General features: G+C 44.0%; 1 protein-coding gene across 3 annotated transcripts in view; it reads left to right on the plus strand.

Moving 5' to 3' along the window:
• Window positions 1–25,817, plus strand: part of RUNX3 (RUNX family transcription factor 3) — a 151,594-nt gene that overhangs the window by 95,201 nt on the left and 30,576 nt on the right. For all 3 annotated transcript variants that reach the window (XM_081016816.1, XM_081016815.1, XM_081016814.1), the window contains 2 exons: window positions 971–1,127; window positions 8,915–9,019. In XM_081016816.1, the coding sequence (XP_080872942.1) occupies window positions 971–1,127; window positions 8,915–9,019 (262 nt within the window). The remainder of the gene's footprint in view (window positions 1–970; window positions 1,128–8,914; window positions 9,020–25,817) is intronic.

Consider the following 25,817-nt stretch of genomic DNA (forward strand, 5'->3'; position numbering starts at 1 on the left):
AGTATATAACTTTAAATATATTTTCTCTTGAAATACACATTGCTAAACACATTTTCTCAAAAAAATACCCATTTCTAAATGCATTAACTCTCAAAGTATGCATTTCAAAATGTGTTTTTTATATATATCATTACACATTGCACTTATCAGTCAACTTTTTATATCTGAAAGGTAGCTTAAAGAGACTTACAGAAAAATAGCACGCACAATTAAAACCAACATTAAACTGAAACAGATTAAAAGCTAAAAACACATGCATATTTGTATGGACGAATACATTCTTTGCAGAACATTTAGGAAGTACAAAAACTGGTAGACAACAAATTTCCTATCTACACATTAGCTTGGGAGGTGGAGATCAGGCCAGTGCATACTAGGATTCACAGAGATCAAATTCCTGAAGCATCCCGAGTGACGTGTGCACTGGATTGCAGCCTGAGACCCATGGAAGAGAAATTCATTGGTCAAGTATATTCCCTATGTTAACTACTACATCTTTGCAGATGCCTGCATTATACATGCATACCATGGATTTTTTTTGTCTCAGGGGCCAAAACATCTTGAAATGCCCCTCAGAGGTTGGGCAAGGAATTTTAAGGGCAAAGTTCTAGCTCTGCGGTACAGCATCTGCTTTGGATGCAGAAAGTCCTGGGTTCAACCTGCAGCATCCCAAGGTTAAAGGTAAATGAATGCCTGACCATTAGGTCCAGTCGTGACCGACTCTGGGGTTGCGGTGCTCATCTCGTTTTATTGGCTGAGGGAGCCGGTGTACAGCTTTCAGGTAATGTGGCCAGCATGACTAAGCCACTTCTGGCGAACCAGAGCAGCGCACGGGCTGCACAAAATCATGGAAAGCTGCTTCCAATCAGCAGACACAGTATTGAGTTAAGATGAGGCAATAGCATTAGGGGATCTTCTTATGCTCCTGTGTTTCTAAACTCAACCATTTCTTGTTGCTGGTGGTTTCTAGGTGGTTGCCCTTGGAGACGTGCCTGATGGCACTGTGGTTACTGTCATGGCCGGTAACGATGAGAACTATTCAGCGGAGCTCCGGAATGCCTCTGCGGTCATGAAAAACCAAGTGGCCAGGTTTAACGACCTTCGCTTTGTTGGACGGAGCGGCCGAGGTAAGGAGACCAGAGATGAATGAGTTGATAACGAATTTAGAGGTGGCTTTAAAAGGTGGCTGAGTTCTTGGAGGATATCCACACACGACACTACCCACACATATTGTGCTTCTTTATTAGAACATTTCATCCTGCGTAAATATACCACACAGTGTGCCTCGCAACAGGAGTTCCCAAACTGTGGTTCGCGGACTATCTGTGGTCCAGAAGCTTCATTCAGGTGGCCCATGGCATGTCTGTGGATTTGTGGTTAAGATGGGAGGCAGCACATCTATTCCATTAAATATTCATATTAACTTTTAATTGCATTTTTTATGGTTTCTTTTCTTGCATATTCTATTTTATTGCGTTACAATCTGTATTCTATGGAAATTATCCTATAAGAAATAAAAGAAGCCATAAAAATGCAATTAAAAAAATCATACAGCTTCTAGGACAGTCCATTACAATGGCTACAACAGGCAGAAAAATCATTAAGTGGTTCACCCAACCTTCAGCTATTTTCACATGGTCCATGAGGTGGAAATCTTTGGAAACCCTTGTCTTACAATGACTTTTTTAAAAAACAACAACACAATGTCCTAAAAAGAGTACAGTGGTACCTCGAGTTACATACGCTTCAGGTTACATACACTTCAGGTTACAGACTCTGCTAACCCAGAAATAGTTCCTCAGGTTAAGAACTTTGCTTCAGGATGAGAACAGAAATCATGCTCCGGCAGCGGGAGGCCCCATTAGCTAAAGTGCTGCTTCAGGTTAAGAACAGTTTCAGGTTAAGAATGGACCTCCGGAACGAATTAAGTACTTAACCCGAGGTACCACTGTACAGAATAATTTTTAAAGAGAGACTGGGTTATTAAAATTAAAAAAAACAAACAACCCCATAAAATGAAAGACTGCTGGAACAAAACGGTCTTCCAATAGCAGTATGTAATCAAAAAGGTCTCATCCCTCAGCAGGCTTGCAGGGGGATCACAAGTTTTACAGAAGTACAACAAATTTTGAGAGGGAAAGAAATCTAAAAGGGAGAGGAAAAAAAAAAACATTTCCAAATTGCGCATTGAGGACTGAGCATGTTCAGTGGGCACAAAATGCTGACTGGTTGTTTGAGGCAGTGTGGACGGGAATGGAAAACTCACGAGGAATTGAATGAGGGGATAGCTGGGTGGGGCCCTGACCAGTCTGGAGCAGACTACATGCCATGATTTGTTGCAGGACCTACTTGTTAGCCAGGATAGCTGAATGGAACATCCACGATCAGAGGCAGTTTAAAGCTGGAGGCATTAAAAATGAAATATACATATTATCTTCTCCATCACCTCCCAGAAAAATGGGTAGAGAACCTCCTGTTGGAACATTCAGGACAGACAAAAGAAAGAACTTCTTCACACATTGCATCATTAAAATATGGAATTTGCTCCCACAAGAGATAGTGATGGTGGCCACCAATATAGATGGCTTTGAAAGAGGACTAGGCAAATCCATGGAGGATAAGGCTACTGGCAGCAGCTACTGGCCATGATGGCTATGTCCTGCCTCCACTGTCAGAGGCAGTATGGGAATCACAAGTGGAGAGAAGGGCTACTGACTGGGCGACATCTGAAGGGCCACAGGCTCTGCCTGCTCCCACTGTACACATGCCTGGGCCCTGCAGAGAAGCTGTGATGAATGCACGGAGGGCAGAGTGAGGCCAGCAGGTGGGATTCCAGGCCCCCACCCCAATGTTCATTCTGCAAAGATCTGTTGCATGGCCAATGCCGATGCTGATCTTATTGTGTTTAGCATGTGTCTGTTCTTCTGCAAAAAGTGCCACACTGTAGCTGCATAAGTTATGTTGCATGAACAGCCCTGATGCTGATCTTATGGTGTGTTTCAGTCTGTGCTGCTGCTGCTACAGGAAGTGGCGCACTATAACTGTGTCGGCCTCTGGCCAGTCTTTTGAATGTATACATGCAAACCGTCAAAGAGATTTTTGGCTTCTCGGCATTAAGGCCCAAGTGATCTTAAGAATGATTTGCGTGTAATAACTGTTTACTTGTTGCTGTCTATGAAACCCAAATAGTTTACATTCTTTCGTGCATTTCCGCTTTCCCATTGGCTCCTTTCCTAAGTGGCAGGCAAGGCTTTCTTTCAAAATCTCCCCCACATAACTGCTTGCAGGTTGATGAATGGAAAAATGTTTTGCTTTTATGAATTAAGCTTTCATTTCTGTACTCAATTATTTGCTTTAAGTCTCCTCCCTCCCTCCCCCTTTTTCCATCCCCCTTACACAAATTTCCAAACTGTACATAGCTCCATCCGAATTTGACTCTTGAATTCATTAGGAACCCCCCTACTCAGGTCTCCATGTCTGGGATAAGAAATTACAGTAGTCTGGAGTCCTTGGGAAGCCTGTGAGGAGTTTGATTTCAAACTAGGAGACGTGAGTCTAAAGCCTCTTGGTTAGCAAAAAGTCTTTTGTCTTCAAGTGCATGAAACGTCCCGTTTGGGCTCTCTGTTCTGCATGCTATAAGTCCCTGTTTCTGCCAGTGTAGACTAATTCTGCACAGGACAGTGCTGTCCTGAACATGTCTTTTACCTTTTGGGTTGTTGTTGTTGTTTTTTGCAATGATTTCCCACCAATTAATGAGGAAACCCCCCTACATTTGAAAATTATTGAAGGGCAGAGGAAACATAGGTGAAATTCTCAAGGATGAGGTGCAGGGTTGGTTTGTTGGTTTGCATTCACTCTCACTTTTGAGTTGGATGAGTTTTTGTGAGTTTCTTTCACCAATATCTGGTAGCTTTCCTTCTATAGCCTTTCTGAGAGTCTGTGCTTCCTGAAAACCTCATGATATCCTTGGTTGTGATTTCTTCTAAATCAGGGGTAGGGAACCATTTGCCTTCCAGATGTGGCTGAACTACAAATCCCATTCTCCCTGGCCATTAGCCATGCTTGCTAGGACTGATGGTAGTTGTATTTCAGTAACATCTGGAGGGCTTAAGCAGGGCTTTTTTCCAGCTGGAACGCACTGGAGTTCCGGCACCTCTTTGGCACGTTCCGGCAGCTCCATTAGGTTGGGGCACAGTGCCTGGGGCTGTGTGGCATGATGATCGGGTTGCTGTGACAATTGTGGCTGCCGAAAGTGGCAGTGGGGACAAAGAGCTCAGCAACTTTGGATAGGTGCTCATCAAGTTCCACCACCTCTTTTTCCAGAAAAAAAGCCCTGGGCTTAAGGTCCCCTACATCTGCTCTAAGCACAGGAAGCTAGAGAGGCTGCCTGACATGTGCTTACCAGCTGTCCACTGTGTTGTTAATGCCAGTGTTTGTAATTAGTAGGATCAAGTGCTAACTTTTTTTGTGGACTGTACCATGTAAGATTGGGGGTGTACAAATGTGTGTTCCCCGGGGGATGCATGTTTGAATGCTCACACACATGAACATGAAATCTCCTTGCACATAGAAATCTAGCATGCCAGCTAATCAGGTTCAGCCTAACATTTTCCTTGATGAGCTATTTTTCTGTGTGCAACAGCCCCCTTCAATGGGCAAAATATCCAAAACTTCAGTATTGTGCCTTTAACAGCTTAATGCATAGAGAAGATGGAGCTGCTTCTTGCCTGGAGATGCAGTGTTGCTGAAATGTTTTATTTATTTGTTTTCAAGTATTGATATATGGCTTTTCCTCAGAAAAGATAACAAAGGATTGAATACAGAATGAAAAAGAGCAAAATCCATAAATAATACAAGCAATACAAGCAATGCAATACAAACACAGACTCCTAAACATAGAATTTCACTCACTCAATACACTTATACTCATTTACTATCCACATCCACTAACACATTTGTACCTCAGAGAACCTGCCCACATTCACCCATACTCACACATACTCTCATAGTTACAGATCTCAATAATTCCCTGGGTACAAATATATAAAGGCTGCACTACAATACTGGCAGCTTAACATCATGAGGCAACATTTATGCAGCAGCACAAAAGAGAAATGGCCGCCCTTGTCCAAAATGGTGTAAAAAACTAAGACAGGAATGTGGGCAGGGTGAGGGGATCACATAGTTAAAATGTGTAAATGGGATGGAAGTCTAACAGTGCAATTCTATGCAGTGGTTTTTTTGGGGGGGGACACAGGGGGTACACATACCCCTAAGCATTTTGTGCATCTTTGTAATAATAATAATAATAATAATTTATTATTTGTACCCCGCCCATCTGGCTGGGTTTCCCCAGCCACTCTGGGCGGCTTCCACAAAGACCAAAAATACACTAAGAATATACACTTTTGTCCATGTACTGTATTTATTTTTCCCAATTTCAACTATAAAATGGTGATTTTCTTGAGTCAAAGTGAGAGTACCCCTAAACATTTTTTAAGAAAAAAAGCACTGATTCTATGTATTCAGAAGAAAGCCATGTCGGTTTCAAAGGGGCCTATTTCCACGTTGGTGTGCACACAATTGCAGCCTAAATAAGCAATAAACAATAAAATCATTATTTTATTTGACTTCATTCTTCAGGGACTATGGACCACTTGGTATAATAGTCCATAAAACAGCTTCTTCCCATCAGACTTGATTTATAGGCAAGCAACTTCAATAGGATATTGTGCAAATACAAATATTTACACCTGCCTCATTTCTGTCCCCAATGAGCTGTTACTGGTGATAAAGGCAGAGCAGAACCAGTTAAAGAAGGTGACTCAGTCTAAGTGGGGACAGACTGCCCACAGCAAGACAAAATAAAGTAGTTAATTCCTAAAAACAGGGGCTCCAGATTTAGTAATGTGTACAAATATGCATACACTTGGGTAAAATGTGCATATAAATGCATATACATGTGAAAATGACATACAGAAATGTCACTAAGGAAAATTGTGTGTGTGACAGAATTGCATAGAAGTGTGTATGTTAGGAGAATTTTGCACAAAGATGCTGATAAATTTTAATGAGGCCCTCTTCTTTCAAAATTGTGTGACAATGGGGAGAACTGAATTTTAGATTTAAAAACGAGAAGCTGAGAAAAACCGAAACGAACAGATTTGCTCAACCCAAACCCATGCACCTGACTCTTGTTTGGGTGTTCTCCTTGTTCATAAACTCTTCATGTGAACAAAGGAAGTGAGGACAAGTGTACTCAGCTCCGTGCCCCAGGCCACTTTCCCCACCACTCTTCAGCTAGTTTCTCCCAGCCCTTTCTGGAGATGCTGAGGATTGAACCTAAGACCTGCTTCAGCTTGGAAAACAGATGCTCTCCTGCTGAGCTATGGTCCTTTCTATTGATGTTCTAGATTGCACTGAGACAAACACAGCTCTCTGGGTGGGGCGGAGCCGCCACTCTCGCTTCCCGGCAACTGGGTCGTTGTTGCTTTACAGGAAAGGGTGAGGCAGTCTGCACAGTGCGAATGCAGAGGCAGATCCAATATGGCATTCCTATCAGTGCATTTGCACTGCACCAACCTCCCTGCCAGCTTGCCCCTTCCCTTCTCCCTTCTGGTAAGCAGCAGCAACTCGCCTGCTAGGAAGCTAGCATAACAGCACCACTCCACTTGACAGCGAGACTCTGTGACCTTCCCTGAACCACACAGTTGCCCATGGCAATTGGATGGGGCAGGGGATGCTGATGCAGAATGGCACATACCTGTCCCCACTTCCCAGTTCATTTGTAGGGTTTACACACAATCAGAATGCAAGACTGGGGCTCCAGAGGCAGGCTTATTTCACATGCTCTGACCTGAGCTCTGGCACTCAAGGCAAGACCTAGGCCTAGTTGTGGCAACCTCTGGCTCAGACTAAATTAAGGCCTAATCACCATAGTGGCATAGTGCTGTTGTCCCCTGAAGATATCCATCACCAAGGTTCCTGCTGGTTCATTCTGGTCACCAAGGTGAAACTGGGTTATGTTTCACCAACTGTCACAGATGCTGGCAGGAGCTATGCCCGTTATCAGTTGTCTTTGTTCAGCTATGATCCATAGCCAGCCAGCCAGTCTGGCGATGCTATCAGTGCACCTCCAACTGGCAATGGATTGTATGTAGTCGACAAAGGAAGCTGTGGTTTTGTGGGTTGAAAGCAAGGTTTTAGTAGATCTTTGGTACCCATCCAGATTCTCACAGATGATAAATCCAGAGTTCTGCTTCTTGTTCAGGAGGTAGTGAACAGCTCCAGGTCCACACCATGGTGGCTAGTCTGTGGCCTTCTAGATTTTGTTGGGCTACAACTCCAATCCCTCACCAGTGGCCCTGCTGGCTGGAGCTGATGGGAGATGGAATCCAAAGGTTTCTGGAGAGTCAGAGGTTCCACATTCCTGACATTTTGGAAAGGTTAGGCCAAACTCTGCCTCTCCCCTGGAATTCATACCACTGTCCCTAGCAAAGCCCACATCACACATGATAGAGAGGTGGTGTAATTGTAGTGGCTAGGAGCATACGTTGGCCAAGAACATTAAAAACTTGCCTCAGCTACAAGCACAGGCAGGTGCTTGTGCTTTCACTTCTTCACCTGTAGAATGAGTTTAGTAATACTGGCATCCCTTATAGGATGGTTATTTATAGTAAATGTTAGCTATTTGGCTTAACAGGTGCTCCTGAGTGGTTTTATTTGTTTCCAGATTTGGGCAGTTCAGAACTACTATATTACAGTAAACGACAGTATGAAGGATGGCTGTATTTGCTCCTTTACTCCCGTACCTTTATTTTAAATAAAGAAGGAAACAAATTTCAAGACCCAGCCCTTTTAGGATTATGCTAATCCAGAGTGCAGGTGGGAAGCCAGGGGGCTGAATGCTTCTTCCTCCAAACACACACACCTGGCCATAAAGTCCTGCATACAGAAATGTAGCACATTTGATAGAAAACTAGACTAAAACCCTCACATGCTGACTTTTTGCTGAGAGGAAGTTCTTGATACGGATGATGATTCAATCCTGCAGTCACTCCTGCCTCCCCCCCCCCCGAGCTAAACTTTGAAGTGGTACAGGCTAAAGAAGGCTGCATCTTGTGACTTTACTGAAAACATAGATCAGTGTTAGTAGTGTTTAGATGCTGTGCACTGTGATATGACATCCTATGCCCTTTTAAAATGTGGGGTTTTTTGGGGGGTGTTATTGGATTGTTGTTTTTATTTTGATTATGTGTTTTGTGGTTTTATATTTTGATTTATTCTGTGAATTGTCCTGAGACCTCCGGATATAGGGTGGTGTATAAATTCTATTATTATTATTATTATTATTATTAAGTATACTATGAAACCAGTTGCTAATTTTTTCAGCTTACTGCCAAGTGACTTAATATAATTTCAGATTGTTAATTTTATCCCCTCTAGCTGTTTATGCAGCCTCAGATCCTGACAGCAAGGGGGTTTGTTCAAACAGTAGTAGCAAAGGAAAGCAGCCTTAGTAAGCCCTTGCTTAAATTTAAGCCAGGCCTTGCTTTCAACATGGCTGCCCATCTACCACGGGTATATATGGTAGAATCAAGGGAGGCTGTTGCTCTCCTCCTGGGTGAATCATGATCCAAAGATCCCCAGCTTTCATTTTTTTTAAAAAGGAGTAAGTTTCTAGCATTTTAAGCACCTGAGATATGAGGCAAAAATGTATAGGCGTTATTCTTCTCAAATTAGTGAGAGATTAACCTTTCCCACCCCTTTCAGTATTCTACTCCCCCCACCCCAGGAAAACCCCCTGAGGGTGCCCATGCTCTGCAGCCTTCCATTATATCCTGGATCCCATACACTTGCACCCTGGACTCATGTGTGCTTTCTCTTCTCTGTTTTTTCCTCCCTTGGTCTTTAGGAAAAAGCTTTACATTGACAATTACAGTCTTCACAAACCCCACCCAGGTCGCTACCTATCACCGTGCCATTAAAGTGACTGTTGATGGACCCCGGGAGCCAAGAAGTAAGTTTGTTGTCTTTCCTTGGAAGGGGAAGCGTGTGGCCGGGCGACAGTTCTCAAGCTAATGTTTGTGGGTGCATGAGACCTTTTGCTGCTTTAAGGTATCCAAGTTGTGTCAGATTGCCACTGTGGCACCACACTTGCTGTGGCTGCTTTGCATGGGTAACATATAAAAGTGCCTCTCATTGTGAAACACTTCTGAGACCAGTGTCCACATTGCTGATGGAACTCTGCTGGCATGGGACACACAGACATGATCAAGGGAAATCATGCCTTGCGCACTGCTGCACTGTGCGCATAGTCAGAAGTGGCTCAGCAAGTGAGGTGAAGCTTCCCAGCAGGTGGGTCACTGTTGCTCACTGGGAGGGAGAGGGGTGATGCAACAGCAAAGAGGTTGATGCAGTGCAACCACACTGGAGGAACAAATCCAATGCTCTTGCTGGTACGTTTGCACCGCACCAACCTCCCGACTGTCTTGTTCCTCCCCGGTAAGCAGCAGCAGCAGCAGCAACCATAGTGGCTCCTTCCTACCTGGCAAGCTGCTTCTGCTGATGGTGATGTGAGAGGCAGCTAATCACATGGGGCTTAGTTTTGTGATGGAACCCTGTCTGCAAACTGCAGAAATAAAATGGGTTGGAAAGGACCTTATGCAGGCAGTCGGCCCACCATCAGGCAGAGTGAGGCAATTGCTTCAGGTGGCAGGTGCTGTGGGGTGGGCAGTGTGGTAGCTACCGGGCTATTTCTACTGAGCCTCCCTCCCCACACGCCTCTTTTTGGAAATTGTCACCTTTAGCTAGATGGGCTGTGAATCTGCCTTTGCCCTGTTCAGAAGATTTAAGGGAGATCATCTAACAATGAGTTCCCATGGGAAGCCATCACCTGAAATTCCCTAACAAGAGAGGTTCTTGGATACTTTGTAAGAGCAGAACTCCTGGCTCCTTTGACTCTCTCCTGTTGAAACACTTCCCACTCTCACGACAGAATGCCATTTTGGTTAGAAATGTAAGCAGCACCCTAGCAAGATCTGACCAAAGCCCATCTGGTCCTGGCTTATTTTTAAATTCCTAGGAACCAGGAGGTACTCAGCAGTCCCCTAGAAACCAATAAGCAGTGACCTGCCTTTGAACACCATGCTCATCTCCTTAGCAGAATTGTTAACGCAGGCCCAAATTCAACTGTGAACCATCCCCTACTCCTCTTTTACATTTCATCACAGGACAGAAATTAAAGATCTCTATGATAGGCGGATGAGATGCTGTTATGTTGGACTTGCCTGTTCTAATCGGATGAGTTTCTGTCAGTTTAAGCTTGTGGGCAACCCCGCTTTGTGCCAATACCTTCATGTGCCAAAAGAGGGTTTTTCTTCTTCCACTGACTGAAATTTTGCAACTGGCATTAGCACATGGCTTTGGGGAGGCAACAACAGCCTCACCCTGTCAATAAAGTGTGCTAGTGTGGAGCTGCTAGAGTTCTTCTTCTTTAGATTTCCCCTCATCTCCATTGGTTATATTTCTGAACTGCGTTTATGCCATGCATCTAAAGCATATTTCATGCCCTTGCCCAGCAAATCATGGGAACTGTAGTTTGTTAAGGGTGCTGAGAAAGGCAGCTCTGTGATGAGTTAACTACTATTCCCATTATTATTTCAGGGGTGGATGGATGTACTTTAAATATATGGTACCTATGCAGCCTAGGAGCAATGTCTTAATAGCTGGGCGGTTAGGCAGTGGAACCATTTATTTATTCGAAAGCATTGATGAACTACTTATTTTTAAAATCTCTAAGTGGTATACAATATCAAAAACAAAGGAGATTGTTAAAACAAAAATACAAACTAATAAAGCAGCAATATAAAAACATGTAAAAGCAAATAAAACAAAAGTTCAGCAACACGTCAAGTGCATGAAACAGGCCTAAATACAAGCCTGGCAAAAAGAGAATCCCATACAGTTACCTAGAGCAGGCATAGGCAAACTCGGTCCTCCAGATGTTTTAGGACTACAGCTCCCACCATCCCTAGCCAACAGGACCAGTGGTCAGAGATGATAGGAGTTGTAGTCCCAAAACATCTGGAGGGCCAAGTTTGCCTATGCTTGACCTACAGGTGTGATGGGAGCTTCAGGTAGAGACTGGGGAACTGCTTTTGGGGGATGCTCTGGACTGTTTGCAGAAGGTTGGATTAGATTGCCTGTAAGGCCCCAAACTGTATGGTTCTAGTTTTCATGGATATGCATGTATATGCAAGGACATCTAAGCAGCATACAGTCCAGGGCACAGCCTGCCATTTCCCACCCTGCAGCTGCCAAGGTATATTTTTTAATTTAGATAATCTGTTGTAGGGTAGCTGTGAGTTTCTGCTTTATCCCAGGCAGCAGTTACATAAGTGGAGTCTGGCCTGCCACAAAGGAACTAGGCATGACCATAGTGATGGGGGTGGGGTCTCAGGTTCTCAAGCATGGTAAGAATAGGTCAGTATATAGGTATGTTGGAAGTAATATGATAAGACACACAAAAGTGGCTATGCATATATATAATGTATGGGTCTAGAGGTGAATCAGTCTGTCAGTTTCAGTGTCTCATTTTCCCCCCAATCTTATATTTGGTTCAAGTTTCTGCAGCAATTTGCCATTTTTTAAAAAATGCTCATGAAAAATTCTCAGCATTTTAGTGTAAATTTTCCTGAATGCACACATTTTTGTATGCAGTTTGAATAATATACACATTTCTACAAGCACTTGTCCCCAGTATAATGAATTTTTGTACATTTCTTTCACTAACGTATATGCATTTTTATGCACACTTTCCCTGAACACAGTGGCTGTTTGTACACATTGTTTGATTGGGGAAACAATCACAAATTTCAGGAAAGTGTGAATTTTAAGGATAATTGTGTTTTGGTCTGGGTTTTGGTTCAAGCACAGTGAATTGAATCATTTCTCATTAAAATGCAAACAAAATCAAACTTCTCCCCCATCCAGAGGGGATAAAATTGACTTTGCCCAAAGCAGCAAAAAGCTTTTGGGCCAGCCTTTAAAAGCATTTTTTAAAAATGCTTTTATATGTTATTATTGAATTGTTTTATCACTGATACGCTTGCATCCTGGGCTCCTTTGAAAGGGTGGGATATAAATTCGATTAATTAATGAGGACACAAAGAAGCATTTCGTCTCCGCTGCCTACTGGTGAACCTAAGTTAGACATGTCCATTAACTTCATTAGTCTACACTGCAGTGGGATATAAATTCAACAAACAAACAAACAAACACATGCTATCTTCCATATCCTCTAGCCTCTACTCCCAGCTGGAAAGGGGCAGCCCCAGAAATGTAACCTCCCAAATGCTTCTTGTTAAGTAACAGAGAGGAAACAGGATTGGAGCTGCAGGAGCTGGTTGGTGATGCAAGTGGAAGGCTCCAGGTGGCCACATCTGATTAAAAAGCGCTTTGGGTTTTGTTTGATCTGCAATCAGTCCATTAATCTCTTAATTATGCTGACTAATTGATCGGCGTTTCAGTTTCCTCCTCTGCTGTAGTCTTCAAAGACAGTCTGTTTTGAATGTGTGGAGGGCTCGGTAATGGATATGAGGATGTAAAGCCTGTATATCCAAGTGACCTAGTGCAGGGGTAGCCAATGTGGGGCCCTTCAGATGTATTGGACTTAGGGGATAGTATTCAATGCAAATTCCACTCAGAGTAGACCACTGAAGAGTAGACACGACTGACTTAGGTTCATGTACCTCAGTGGGTCTACTCTAAGTAGGACTTAGCTGAATGCAACCCAGGATTGGGTGAATTAATCAATCTTGGTTTCTCTGAGCCTCTAATTTTTCATTCTCCGCATTTTCTCATAAGTTTGCAATTTAAAAAATTTCTCATGAAAATTCGGTATTTTAGAGTGAAATTCTCCTAATAGACATATTTTGTACACAATTTTGCCAAGTAGACACATTTTTGCAATGCCATTTACCCTAATATAATGTATTTCTGTATGTTGTTTTCACTAATATATGCACACTTTACACACACACACACACGTCCCTGTCCAGCTGTCCTACCCCACCCAATAAGGGGTCCTATGATCGTATCATGAGACAAAGTGAAACAGCGGAGTTGAAGGTGGCATTGAAAGCAGCAAACTAACAGACAATAATAATAATAATAAATGATGATGATGATGTTGCCTGACATGTATATTGGGAGAAATTCACACAAAGGTGCTGGTGAGTTTTCACGGAGACTTTTAAAAATAGCAAGTGGGTGGGGAAATGTGGAGAACTGAAGACTGAAAAAATCAGAAACGGAGAGAAGCCAAAGTTGACAAATGCCCTCATCCTTATCATGATGGCTGTATTTCAGGACCAGGATCAGAGACAAGAGCCCTCTCAGCACCCCCTGATGGGGGACGCAAGTGGAAGAAGGCGTGTGAGCTTTGGGGAGACATGTGGTTTTCCACCATATGAGCAGAATAGCTGAGTAGTAGACCCTGAAGACTTAAAAAAAATAATGGATGAAGCATTTTATTGGATTGCATTGCTGGCTCCTCATCCCAGACTTTTTTGAACTTAGAACAGACTTGTAATGGACTTGACTAACTTGAACCCTTTTGGTTATATCAAATTAAGTTCTTCCCAGAGTAGTTCCATTGAAATTAATGGACCGAATTAATTTATGCTTAATTGTATGCTACATATTCTGGATTGCATCCAAACAAGTCATACTCAGAGTAGACCATGGAAGAAATAAACTTGACTAATTTGAACCCATTGGTTGTAGTCACCTAAGTTCTACTCAAAGCAAGCGCATTGAAATTAATGGGCCAAAGTTAGCCGTGTCTATCCATTTCAATAGGTCTAGTCTGAGTATGACTAATGTTATACACAAGCCATTCATTTCAGTGGATTTACTTTTGAATATGACTTGGCTGGATACTATCCAGAATACATAACATTTTATTAAAAACAGCAACAGATACAATTAAATGGAAGAAGGAGCCAGCAATAAAATGCTTGGGATTTTTAAATTTATTTTTTACTTACAGTCTTCACGATCTATTTAAAGGTTGTACAGAGGGCCAGAGAAATGCAAAGGTGTTGCCTGCATGTGTGTGAGCTGAGTAAAGAGGAGCAGAGAGGAATTACCTTGAAATATCTCCTGTTTACAGTTAAGGCAGCTCCAGAATAAAGTCTGTTTTTAATGTTTACTGCTACACTTGGAAAGCCTGATTAAATGTGGATGTTCCCCCTCCAGCAAGGTGTGTGTGTGTGTGTGTGTGTGTGTGTGTGTGTGTGGAGACAAACAGGCAGGCTTCTGTTTGCAAAAATGAACAAAATTATCCCACTTAGGAGTGTATGTTTTGCTTTCCTTTTGGAGCAGGGCCCCTTTGGACATATATCACTCATCCCAGGTTAATTTAGACGAGGCGATTGAAACAGTATCGCAAGGTGGCCAATTCTTCCTCTTTCCTTTGAGAGATTTATTACTTTCCTCTCCTGGCACCTGTGAGTGGCGTGCAGAACTCTGCAGAGGCATTTCATCCACCTTAGCAAGTGTCTTTAGCAGGGCTGGGGAACCTGCGGCCCTCCAGATGCTGCCTGCTCTCCAGCTCCCACCATCACTGATCCCTGGCTGGGCTGGCCAGGGCTGATGGGAGTCTGAGCCCAGCAACATCCGGAGGGCCTTATCTCTTTCCCCTAGAATCTCAAGTTGATTCCCAGTAAAGAGGGGGAAGGTTGCATGGTGGAAAGGGACAGTGATGGGGAGCCACCATCCAGAGATGGCCGAGGAAGCTAGCAGCGATTAAGAACAACGCTGCTTTCAACCTGTGACAGTGGCGTAGCGTGGGGGGTGCAGGGGGGGCTGGGCGCAACATCTGGGGGTTAGGGTTAGGGGGCGCAAATCCACGGGTTAGGGGGCGCAAATTACTTGCCTTGCCCCGGGTGCTGACAACCCACGCTACGCCACTGACCTGTGATCATACTGTTTCTCATATCACTAAGTGGTAGGAACACAGGACTAACACTACAGGGTTTCGTTTCACTTGGATCAGAGAGTGGAGGGAGGGAGGAAGGGAGAGTGCACTCAGAGGCGGAGTTAGCTGCTCCAGCACCCAGAGCAGCACACATGCTGTGCACTCGGGGAAGGAAATAGACATTCCTGCAGTGGGCAGTAAATCTAAGAGCTATAGGCCCACACAGTGCTTTAAAAAAAGAAAAGAAAGGGGGGGAAAGGTGTGAGTACTCACCATGAATTTGTTACAGTAAGTGCCACACATTCAACATGGGGAGGGGTGCCGGTACTGAGCACCCAAGAAAATAAAAGCACCGGGCCAACTTCTCAGAGGCCCTGCACCAGCAGTACTTCACCACCTCTGGTTAATTCTCAGCTTACTCACTTTCTTTTTCCAAAGCCATTTTCCTGCCCCTAGCTGGAAGCCGTTACCTTATTTGTTTATTGAGCAGATGTATACCTCACCTTTCAACTGAATAATTCTCAAAGTACAGTGGTACTTTGGGTTAAATACACTTCGGGTTACAGACTCCGCTAACCCAGAAATAATACCTCGGGTTAAGAACTTTGATTCAGGGTGAGAACAGAAATCGCATGGCGGTGGTGCGGCAGCAGCAAGAGGCCCCATCAGCTAAAGTGGTGCTTCAGGTTAAGAACAGTTTCAGGTTAAGAACAGACCTCTGGAACGAATTAAGTACTTAACCCGAGGTACCACTGTACCTAACAATCGACAGGTTGTAATAATACCCCATGAAATCTCTCTGTCTCATGCAGACCACAGTAGTAGCCCTTAGTTCCCTGGCAAGTGGACGAGGTCAGAGCATTATTTCCTCCACTTCTGCAATCCTAAGGATATTACATTCCAAAAGCTGGGAAGAGATTCCCAGCTATCAAGGAACATTAGCGTTCTTTGGTTAAATCCCTGGGGGCCACTTATTCACCATGGTCATGCCAGCCAAACTCTCAGTGCTGCTGTTCAATGAGTTCATGGCTGATGCTCTGAGTAGATAAAAGTGATTGATTAATGAAAGCTTTCTTATTGAAATTACAGTTGATAGAATATAGATATGATCAGTGGGGTTTAGTTCTGCAGTTTTGTCTAGCTCCTTTCCACTCGTTCCATTAGCTTGTCTTTGCCCAACCTACTTCCAAACTTCACTACAGGAACTTTATTGGATACAGAAATGAAAATGATTATCCATGATGGTGTTTTAGCTCTCATTGGTAAATAAGCAGAGAAGTATGAATTTTGAAAGTTACCTCTGTTTCAGTTCACATGTTGGTTTGGGAAGTGTGGATTAGGTAGATTAGCATTAAAATGCAAACTGAAATGAATTTATCCCCCATCCTTATTGATGGGCTGGGTTTAGCTTGATTTAGTCTCAAGTTCTGCTGGCCTGTTCTGATGAGTTGAGACGTGGGTCTACTTTGAGTAGAATCCTGTTGGTCACAACCCCGAGTGTTAAGGGTAGAGAACACCCTTGAGCAGCAGCACTAGAGCTAATAGGTGATTTGGGACACTGGAGTCAATGGTCTGATCCACTGCCCCAACCACCTTTAGATGGTAAGCCAGCCCTACTTCACCAGAAAGCTATCTTGCTCATTCCTCTGAGTGGGCACCTGGAATTCTGTTTCAAAGCCCTGATGACACCACTGAGCAGCAAGGCCTTTTGGAAAGCATTCATGCCAGAGGAACATGGCCTGTAATATATCACCACGCAAGATCTCAAGTTGAGTGTTCCTGAGGTTAATTTCATGTAGTGTGTACAACATGTACACATGAAGGTGGGTTAAGGGTGAGTGTTGGCAAGCGCACTGATTTGAATGACCTACCTAACTCGTTTACTAAGGAGCATATACAAGCGCAAAGAGATAATGTAGCCATCCCAAACCCACGCTGCTTAAAAAAAAAACCCTTTATGTTGTACCAGCTCCTACTGCAGCAATATAGAGACCAAGGCAGACACACCTCAATTCCAGCTGCCCACACCCTCTGTATCTTATCCTGTCTATCTTTGTTCTCATACCACACCCATTGCCAAGGGATCAGAGCATCGCCCTGTGCTTTGATGCGTTTGTCTCTTTGCCCATTTTTGTGCATCCAAACACACTGTGTCTGTGAAGCTTCTGGTCGAGTGACGTGAAATGGCCTTCAAAACACATGTGCTGCTTCACATTTTAAGTTTGTTTGTTTTTTGGTGGGGTGAGGAGCTCAATGTTGACAAGCTATCACTTTGGAAGTCCCGCCGCACCAAGCCTGAAAATTCTTGGGAATTGCTCAGAGCTCTTACATGGGAACACTAACCTCTAACCCCTTTCTTTCATATACTCAGAGTAGGAGTATCTCAAACCAGCCCAATAAGCCGCTGCCCCTTGCTCCTAATCTGGGTTAAAGAACAGTGGGGTCCCCATTCTATGCAGTCTTGCAGAAAAACACTTCCACTTTTTCCAACCCTCTTTCCCCCATTAGTGCTCACTAATGTTTTCTCATCATCCTGGGGGGAAAAGTGACAAGTGGGATGCCACAGGGTTCTGTGCTAGGCCCAATGTTGTTCAACGTCTTGGATGAAGAAATTGAGGGGACGCTTATCAAATTTGCAGATGACACCAAACTGGGAGGGGAAGTTAATGCCACAGAAGACAGAATCAGGATTCAATATGACCTTAATAGACTGGCCAACTGGGCCCAAACGAACAAAAAGTATCTCAAAAGGAACAAATGTAAGGTTCTACAGTTAGGCAGGAATAACCAGCTGTACAAATACAAGATGGGGGAACAGCTGACTTGCGAGTAGTACGTGTGAAAAGAATCTAGGGGTCTTAGGAAACCATAAGCTGCTCATGAGTCAATAGTGTGATGTAGAAGCAAAAAAGCTAATTCTATTCTTGACTACATCAACAAAAGTATAGTGTCCAGATGAAGGGAAGTAATAGTACTGCTCTATTTTGCCTTGGTCAGACCACACCTGGAATACTGTGTCCAGTTCTGGCCATCACAATTTGAGAAGGATGTTCACAAGCTGGAATGTGTGCAGACGAGGGTGACCAAGGTGATCAGGGGTCTGGAAAGTAAGCCTTATGAGGAACAGTTGAGGGAGTTGGGTATGTTTAGCCTGGAAAATATGAGACTGAGAGGAGATATGATAGTGATCTTCAAATAGCTGAAGGGCTGTCACATGGAAGATGGAGCAAGCTTGTTTTCCCCTACTCTGGTGCATAGGACCCAAGTCAATGGAGTCAAGTAAAAGGAAAGAGATTCCAACTAAACATCAGGAAGAACTTTCTGGTGGTAAGAGCTGTTTGACAGTGGAATGGACTCCCTTGGAAGGTGGTGGACTCTCCTTCCTTGGAGGTTTTTAAGCAGAGGTTGGATGGCCACCTGCCATGGATGCTTTAGTTGAGATTCCTGCACTGCAGGGGGTTGGACTAGATGACCCTTGGGGTGCCTCCAACTCTACAGTTCTATGATTGAATATTAGACATGCAACTACTAAAGACATTCCTCTTTCAACAAGCCTTTTAAGTAGACATCGTTCCCTGTCTGCATCTGTAGCAAAATTGCTTTTAAATATGTTCTCATTTGTGTGTTTGTCACCCTGGGCTCCTTTGGGAGGAAGGATGGGCTATAAATTTAAATAGTGATGACATCTGGAAAGCCAAAGGTTCTTCACACCTGTTTTAGGCCAAAGGCTAGAAGACCTGTGGGTCACCAGCTATTGTTGGACTCCCAACTCCCATCAGCCTCAACCAGCATGGCTAATGGTCGGGGATGATGGAGGCATCTGGTGGGCCCCTGTGAGAATAGGATGTTGGACTAGATGGGTCACTGGCCTGATTCAGCAGCCTCTTCTTATGTTCCTATGAGTTGGTGACCTAGAGACATCTGAAGGGCTGCCAGTTCCTTGCCCCTCTTCTTAGCCTTGTAGGTGCTGAGGGCAAGTCCCTAGAGTCTTGTACCAAACCAACCCTGGTTGGGCAATGATGGCTCTGGAAGAGAGGGAACATTCAGCATGTTGTTCTCTCCAGCTCTTGCTTTTGCTGGAAGCTTGCCAGCCACGCTAAGAACTGCTGCCAGGCAGCCTGCCCTGAAACAGCTGGCACCAAAGCAAACGCGGCACTGAGCATTCCTGGATTCTCATGTATATTAGCATATATACAGGTACAACAACATATTGTGCCTCACACCCCGACCTTTGATTATCACATGTATAAAAAGATTCTCTATATCTAACAACACTGCCTGGGGAGAGAGATTTCATAAATCTGAGATTCAGCAGGGTCCAAAATTCATGGCTATATTCAAGGTTTAACAGGAAAAAACCTCAAAAGAAAAGGCAATTCAAATAATTTGTTGTGCTGCTGCTGCTGCTGCTGCTGCTTCTTCTTCTTCTTCTTCTTCTTCTTCTTCTTCTTCTTCTTCTTCTTCTTCTTCTTCTTCTTCTTCTTCTTCCTGTTGTTGTTGTTACCTTACAATGGACTGCATCCAGATCATCCTACCTCATATTAAAAAGGCAAGATATAAATGGAGCTCATGGGCACATACTCAATTCTTTCACTGCTCCCTTTGCAGCTGGAGCAAACAAACCAGGAAGTCTTCAATTAATTATAGTTTCTTATTCTGTCTAAACCAGGAAACCATGGCTCGAGGCTTTCAATTTCAAACCAGGGTTTCATATCCTGGCTTGTTCCAAAGCTCTTAACCATAGTTTCCTGGTTTGGATCAAGTGGGGAAAATAGGTAAACGGAGACTTTCTAGTTTCAAGACCGGTCCTACCATTAGGCAGAATGAGGCAGATGGAATGTGAGGGGATGCCTATTTATTTGGAGGTTTACAAAAGGGAGAGCAGGAGGGACCTTGAAGTTGCCCATCCATAGCTGGACAGCAGACAGATGGCATACACAGGTCACCTGTAGACTAGTACCCACTGTGGTGAGGTAGATTGTATTTCTCTTTAAATTAACATATGCAGATTTTGTGCATATCTGTGGCTTCTTTTGAGGCAATGTGTAAGTAGCCATCCTGATCTTCCCTCCTCAGGCTACAGTGCCGAGGACCGTGAGGGAAGGCGTTACAATTAACATGCTATAAAACTGACATAAGTTTATTGAGTAGTTCTAGAATAGGCTTCCTCAACCTCAGCCCTCCAGATGTTTTTGGCCTACAACTCCCATGACCCCTATCTAGCAGGACCAGTAGTCTCAAAACATCTGGAGGGCCGAGGTTGAGGAAGCCTGTTCCAGAATATACATTTTCCAGAAGATTATCTCCTGAAGTCACTTTGCAGGCAGCGATACCTGGCAGTTGACTCTGGGTGTTGCCAGTGGACCCAACAGCTTCCCAAGGATGCTGGTAGCTGGTGCCAGCCCTGTACCAGCAGCCAACATGAAGCAAGGTAAACCTGGCTAGGACAGAGACAAACCAATAAGAAAGCAAGACAGGAAGGAGTAACCCAGGCAACTTAGCAACCTTAAAAATGGTTGCCAGAGAGGAGGTGGGGCTATTGTCAGTCAGAGGATAGACAGGCCTAGTTCCTGGGACACCAATGCCCCAAGGGGTGGGGTGGGGGGCCGTGATAAGATAGCAAGCAAAACCAGTCAGGCAAGTTGGAAACCCGCCAGAATCATCGATTCTTCAAGATAGTTTTTGGCTTAGATAAAAGTAATTAAGAAGAGCAGCACGTGCCCTGGTTAGTGGTTAAAATTATATTTACAAAAAGAAAAACAAGGAGAGCAGAAGTCTCTGTGATCTTGCCAAGTTGTGAGGAGAACGGTATTACTATAATTTCTGGTCCACTGCAAAAGTATGAGAGCTGATACCACATTTGAGGGAGCCCTTAGCAAAATCCCTGCCCTACCAAGCCACAGACTTACCTAACACCAGCAGTGGGTAGCTTTGAACCATTTAAAATCTCCCACAATGCCCTGGCTGAGGCTACTTCAGGTGGGAAATGTAAAGTGATGGTTTATAACCATCCACAACTTGGCATGTTTGTGTGTGTGGCAAATTGATTATTTTTCCCAATCTACTCATTTATATTCAGCCATTTGTCAGGGCTGTCTCCTTCATCCAGACATTTGATGATCCAGACGCCTGGGCCATGTGCCCTGTCACCATGTGTACAATGAAGCTTGCTCCATACTTATGAGTCTAGGCACACAACTTTGATTGAGCAGGAGTTCCACACGCCCACAAAAACCGTAAGTGTGAATATCAGCCCCGTCCCACGTTCTGTTCAGGTTTCTACTATTCAGATCTCTCTCCCTTGTCAGGGTGAGATAGCAACTCTCTTATCAGCAGCGCTTTTTATGAAGGATGTAAACCTGCGTGTTTTGGCAGCATCCCAACAGGCCACCCAGCAATTGCTGGCTGTTCTCAGATCCTGCCAGGAACTTGGAAGGGTGTCATCACACCACTAGAAAATATTCTGAGTTAATAGCTCTGCCTCTTTCCCCTCCACCCTTGAAATCCATAGGTCATACTTGTGGCCCCTTAAAGACTAGCCAATTCATGATGGCATAAGCCAGAGGGGGGCTCATTATACCTGCCGTGTCTCCCACTTGGCCTGTGGTGTGGTTGTGCCCAAACCATGCTCCCCATCCATCACCTGACATCAGATGCGGCAGCAGTAAACCCACTCTAAATGTGTTCCTTACTCTCCATTTCCACCCGCTAGTACATTTCAGTGTAGGGTTTACTCTTATTATTATTAAAATGTGGAATCTTTTTGTGTTGTTCTGTGGTGACAGAAAAAGGCACCAAATTCAAAAAAGGGGTTTTAATGTTCAGCAAACACTGTGCAAGGCTCCCAAATACCTTTGGGGCCTGGATCTGGGGCAGGTCAATCCTGGGTCATAATGTGGCCATTTCAAATGACCAGATCAGGCTCCAAATCATGGGGGGCGGGGGGCGGGACGGAGCATGAGGCCCTAATTTAAACCCTCTGTATACCACTTTAACCGCCATGGAGATTCCTGGGAACTGTAATGTGTAAAGGGTGATGGAAACTGTAGGTCTATGAGGTTAGCACCCTTAGCCTCTTACAGTTCCCAGGATTCTTTAGCATTACTGTTAAAGCAGTCTACAAATGCTTTGCAGAGTATGGTGTGGATGTGACCCGAGAGTGCTTTGTTTTCTTCCTTTGCAGCTACGATTCAAATTTGAGCCACGCCTGCAAAGGAAGCTTGTTCATTGCACCCACAGCTTGAATTGAAGTTGAACTACAAAGGAAAATTTGAGCCTGAATTGTCCTTGTAAAGGAACATTTTATGTCTTCAGCCATGGCTTGGATTGTAGTTGGGCTTCAAAGGAAGAAGCTCAACCTGAGGTCACTCCCATTCTTCCTTTGAAGCTACTTCATCTGACACCAGGTGATTCACAGGCCCCTGCCCACCTGTTAATGTGGTCCACAGGGTGTAGGAACATTTTTGATCTGGCTTATCAGGTTATGTCCACGGGCATATGCTTTTGTGGAGTGTCTTAAAGATTAACCCTTTATGATAGATTGTGCTTTTGTGGAGTACCTGAAAGATTAACAAACTTGTGAGCCAGTTTGGAGCAGTGGTTAGAGTGTTGGACTGTGACCTGGGAGATCAGCGTCCATATTCCTATTCAATCATGAAGCCCACTGGGTAACTTTGGGCCAGTCACCAACAGCATTTTTTATTCACGTATTGTTTCAGGAAAGTGCAAACTAGGTAGTTTCTCATTAAAATTTGAACCGTTTGAATTCCTCCCCCATTCTTCCTTTTCACCTGCTTCATACTAGTGCAAATTCTATTCTGTATCTGAGCTAATTCACTCCTATATGGTCACTCTCCTCAAAACTGGGCAGCCTGAGACTTAGCACAGGACTCTTGAGCCTCACCCGAGTGCCCTGGGAGGTTTGAGGAAGGCTTTGAAGGAAGAAAAAGTGACGGCAGGTGGAGACAGGTGAGGTCCTTTCAGGTACAGGAGCATCCTCAGAGATCTCTGTACAGAAACACCTACTAGGCAGGGCTGGCCTTACCATGAAGCAACATGAAGCTGTGGCTTTAGGCAGCTGATTTCAGAGAGGGCCCACCCTTTCCTTCCCCCCTTTCCATTTTTGGCTTTCAACTCCTTGGGTCCCTTCAAATTAAAGAAACAACAACAACCCAGCCTCTTTAAAACAGGACACATGAGTTTGTATTTATTCAACATTAGTCCTATGCTGAGTAGACTTATCGAAATTAATGCTCATACCTAACTTCGGGTGATTAATTTTAGTGGGTCTACTCTTGAGTATATCTTAGTTGGATACAACCCACGGATACCCTAACTGACAGATAGCAACCTCACAGCAATGCACTGGCATGCGCAAGAAGGGACTGGCACATTTGTCCATTTTTGTTTGTTTCAGTTTCTCATTTTCCCCCCAGAATTCAGAGCATATCCACAGCACATAAAGTATACGCATTTTTGTGTGCATTACGTGGCTGGGGAGCTGCACTGCAAAATTTGGAGAACTGCAAATTCTCAAGGATGCCTGTGTTTCACTTCACGTATTGTTTTGGAAATTGTGCAATGAGTAGGTTTGCCTTCAAACGTGAACTGAAGTGAATTTCTCCCCCATCCATACGCATAAGGGCTAGAAACTTCTTTTAAAGAAGGTTTGGGTTCTCAGGAATTTCATATGCTTTTGTGGTTGCAGCGGACACACACGCAGAAAGAGCCCGAGAACAGAGACCAGCAGTACTGCTATTAGTAACAACAATAGGCTGCACAGGATCAGTCCGTTGGCCAGTTTAATATTATTTTTCGAGCCTTAACGGCTTCAGCTTCTGGAGCACTCATGAAATATCTGGCTTAATAAAATATAGGGCCTGGTTGTTTCCTTGCTAGCTTGGGAATTCTTTTCCTCCCTCCAGAAAAAAACAATTATCAAGTCTGGCCAAAATTCTGACTCCTTGGTAATTACTAGTAACAAAGTGCAGCTCTTTAGGGCTTTCTTAATATTGTGTTATTTTTAAAAAGAAAGGGGGGGGAGTGAAGGGGGGACGGGGGAGAAGCATGTTTCAATTACCTCAAAGAAATATGATTACATGAGGGTCAAACAATTAAGCTAAATGGTTCATGTGTTGGTTCATTACTTTCCCCATCCATAAACTCGGAGGGCAAATTGCCAGGAGTCTCAAAGTAACTGAAAAGCAGGGGAGACAGAGGACGTTCCTCCCCCTACTTGCTTCTCCCAACATAACCCTGTTCACAGCCTCTGGTGCTTTACTGCAGTTATGGCATGCCTAGGCTAGGGAAATTAGCTCTGCTTTAACTACATCCAGGCCCCAGTCTGAACACACAAGCAGAGCTAAGGGCTCCTGCCCACCTTACCTTTTGTCTAGGCACATTTTTGTGCTACAACAAACACAGCCCCCAAAACAGTCCCATTTTGACACAGTTATATAACCCATGATTTCAAAGCTATAAAAATTGTGATGGGCAGATCACACTTCGGATAAGTCCAAATTCCCCTTCCCTGCTTTAAAACCTCCAAGAACATAAGAAGGGCCTGTCTGCTGGATGAGGCCAATGGCCCATCAAGTCCATCAGCTTGTTCTCTCAGTGACCAATCAGATGCTTGTGAGAAACCTGCAAGCAGGAGCTAAGCGCAGCAGCACCTCTCACCACTTGCAAGACTTGGCAACTGGTATTCCGAGAAGGATAGCTCAGTTGGTTAGAGCATGGTGCTGACAGTGCCAAGGTTGGAAGTTTAACCCCCGTCTGGGAGAGCTGCACATTCTTGCATTGCAGGGGGTTGGACTAGATGATCTGCAGGGTACTTCCAACTCTACAATTCTATGATTCTATGAAATACTGCCTCTGACAGTGGAGTTATTATATCCCTGTTCCATAATCACTTTGTATCCAACTAAAAAACTGCCCAAACATAAGGAAGGTGCTCTGATAATTTCAGTTACTCTTTTCTGTACTTTTTTGTAATGCTGTGATGCCCTTTTTGAGATGAAGCAACCAATATTATTGACACTGTAAGTGTGACTGGCAGCAAAATTTTGGAGTGTCAAGGATCCTGTTCAGGGTTCCAGCCAGCCAGCCATGCCCTCTTCCAGGATCTTCCATTCCGTACTCTGTCTCCCTGCCTCCACCTCAATTGCTTGTGGCTTTTTCTTTCTCTAATCCAGCCAACATTCTGTGCCCATTGAGCATAATCAATCCTCACTGAGCTGTTTTGGGGGTCGGGGTCTGTCTTAGCAATTCCCCAGCCCCATTGTTTTTTGTGCTTCTGTAAACCACGGGGTGAACTTGTGTTCCTTGCAAATATGAAAAAAAAGTCCATCCATTTTGCCGTTGCCGCCGTGCAATTTCCAGAATGCAATCACATTTTGAAGTTAGAGCTTTGAATAAGGCAGCGCTGGCATTTCAGCTGTGCCTTGGTGTTATTTTCATTCCTCTTCAGAAATTACAGAGTTCTTTTTATCTTGTGCACAGTCAGGACAGACAGAGTGATGATGGAGACTTCTGTGGGTGGGGGGAAGGAAGCTGAACCTTAAGCAGAGCTACTAAGAACTAAAATACATGTCCCTATTTCATTGGAAAGTAGTTTGGCGTGTGTGGGGTATATGTGTGTGTCTAACCCTGTCCATTTTTCGTTCTAGCCACACGCATTGTAGAATGCAGCCTTGACAGCTTTCCACTGGTGTAACATGGCAGAGGGGACAGGGAATTGTAAACAATGGGTTTAAAATAACAAAGATACACAAGAGTCTCTTGACAATTCAACGAGAACTTAAATGTATGCAAAATAAGCACAGTGACCATTCAG

The sequence above is a fragment of the Podarcis pityusensis genome, assembly GCF_964106645.2.
Source record: "Podarcis pityusensis genome assembly, chromosome: 8".
NCBI classification, from domain to species: Eukaryota; Metazoa; Chordata; class Lepidosauria; order Squamata; family Lacertidae; genus Podarcis; species Podarcis pityusensis.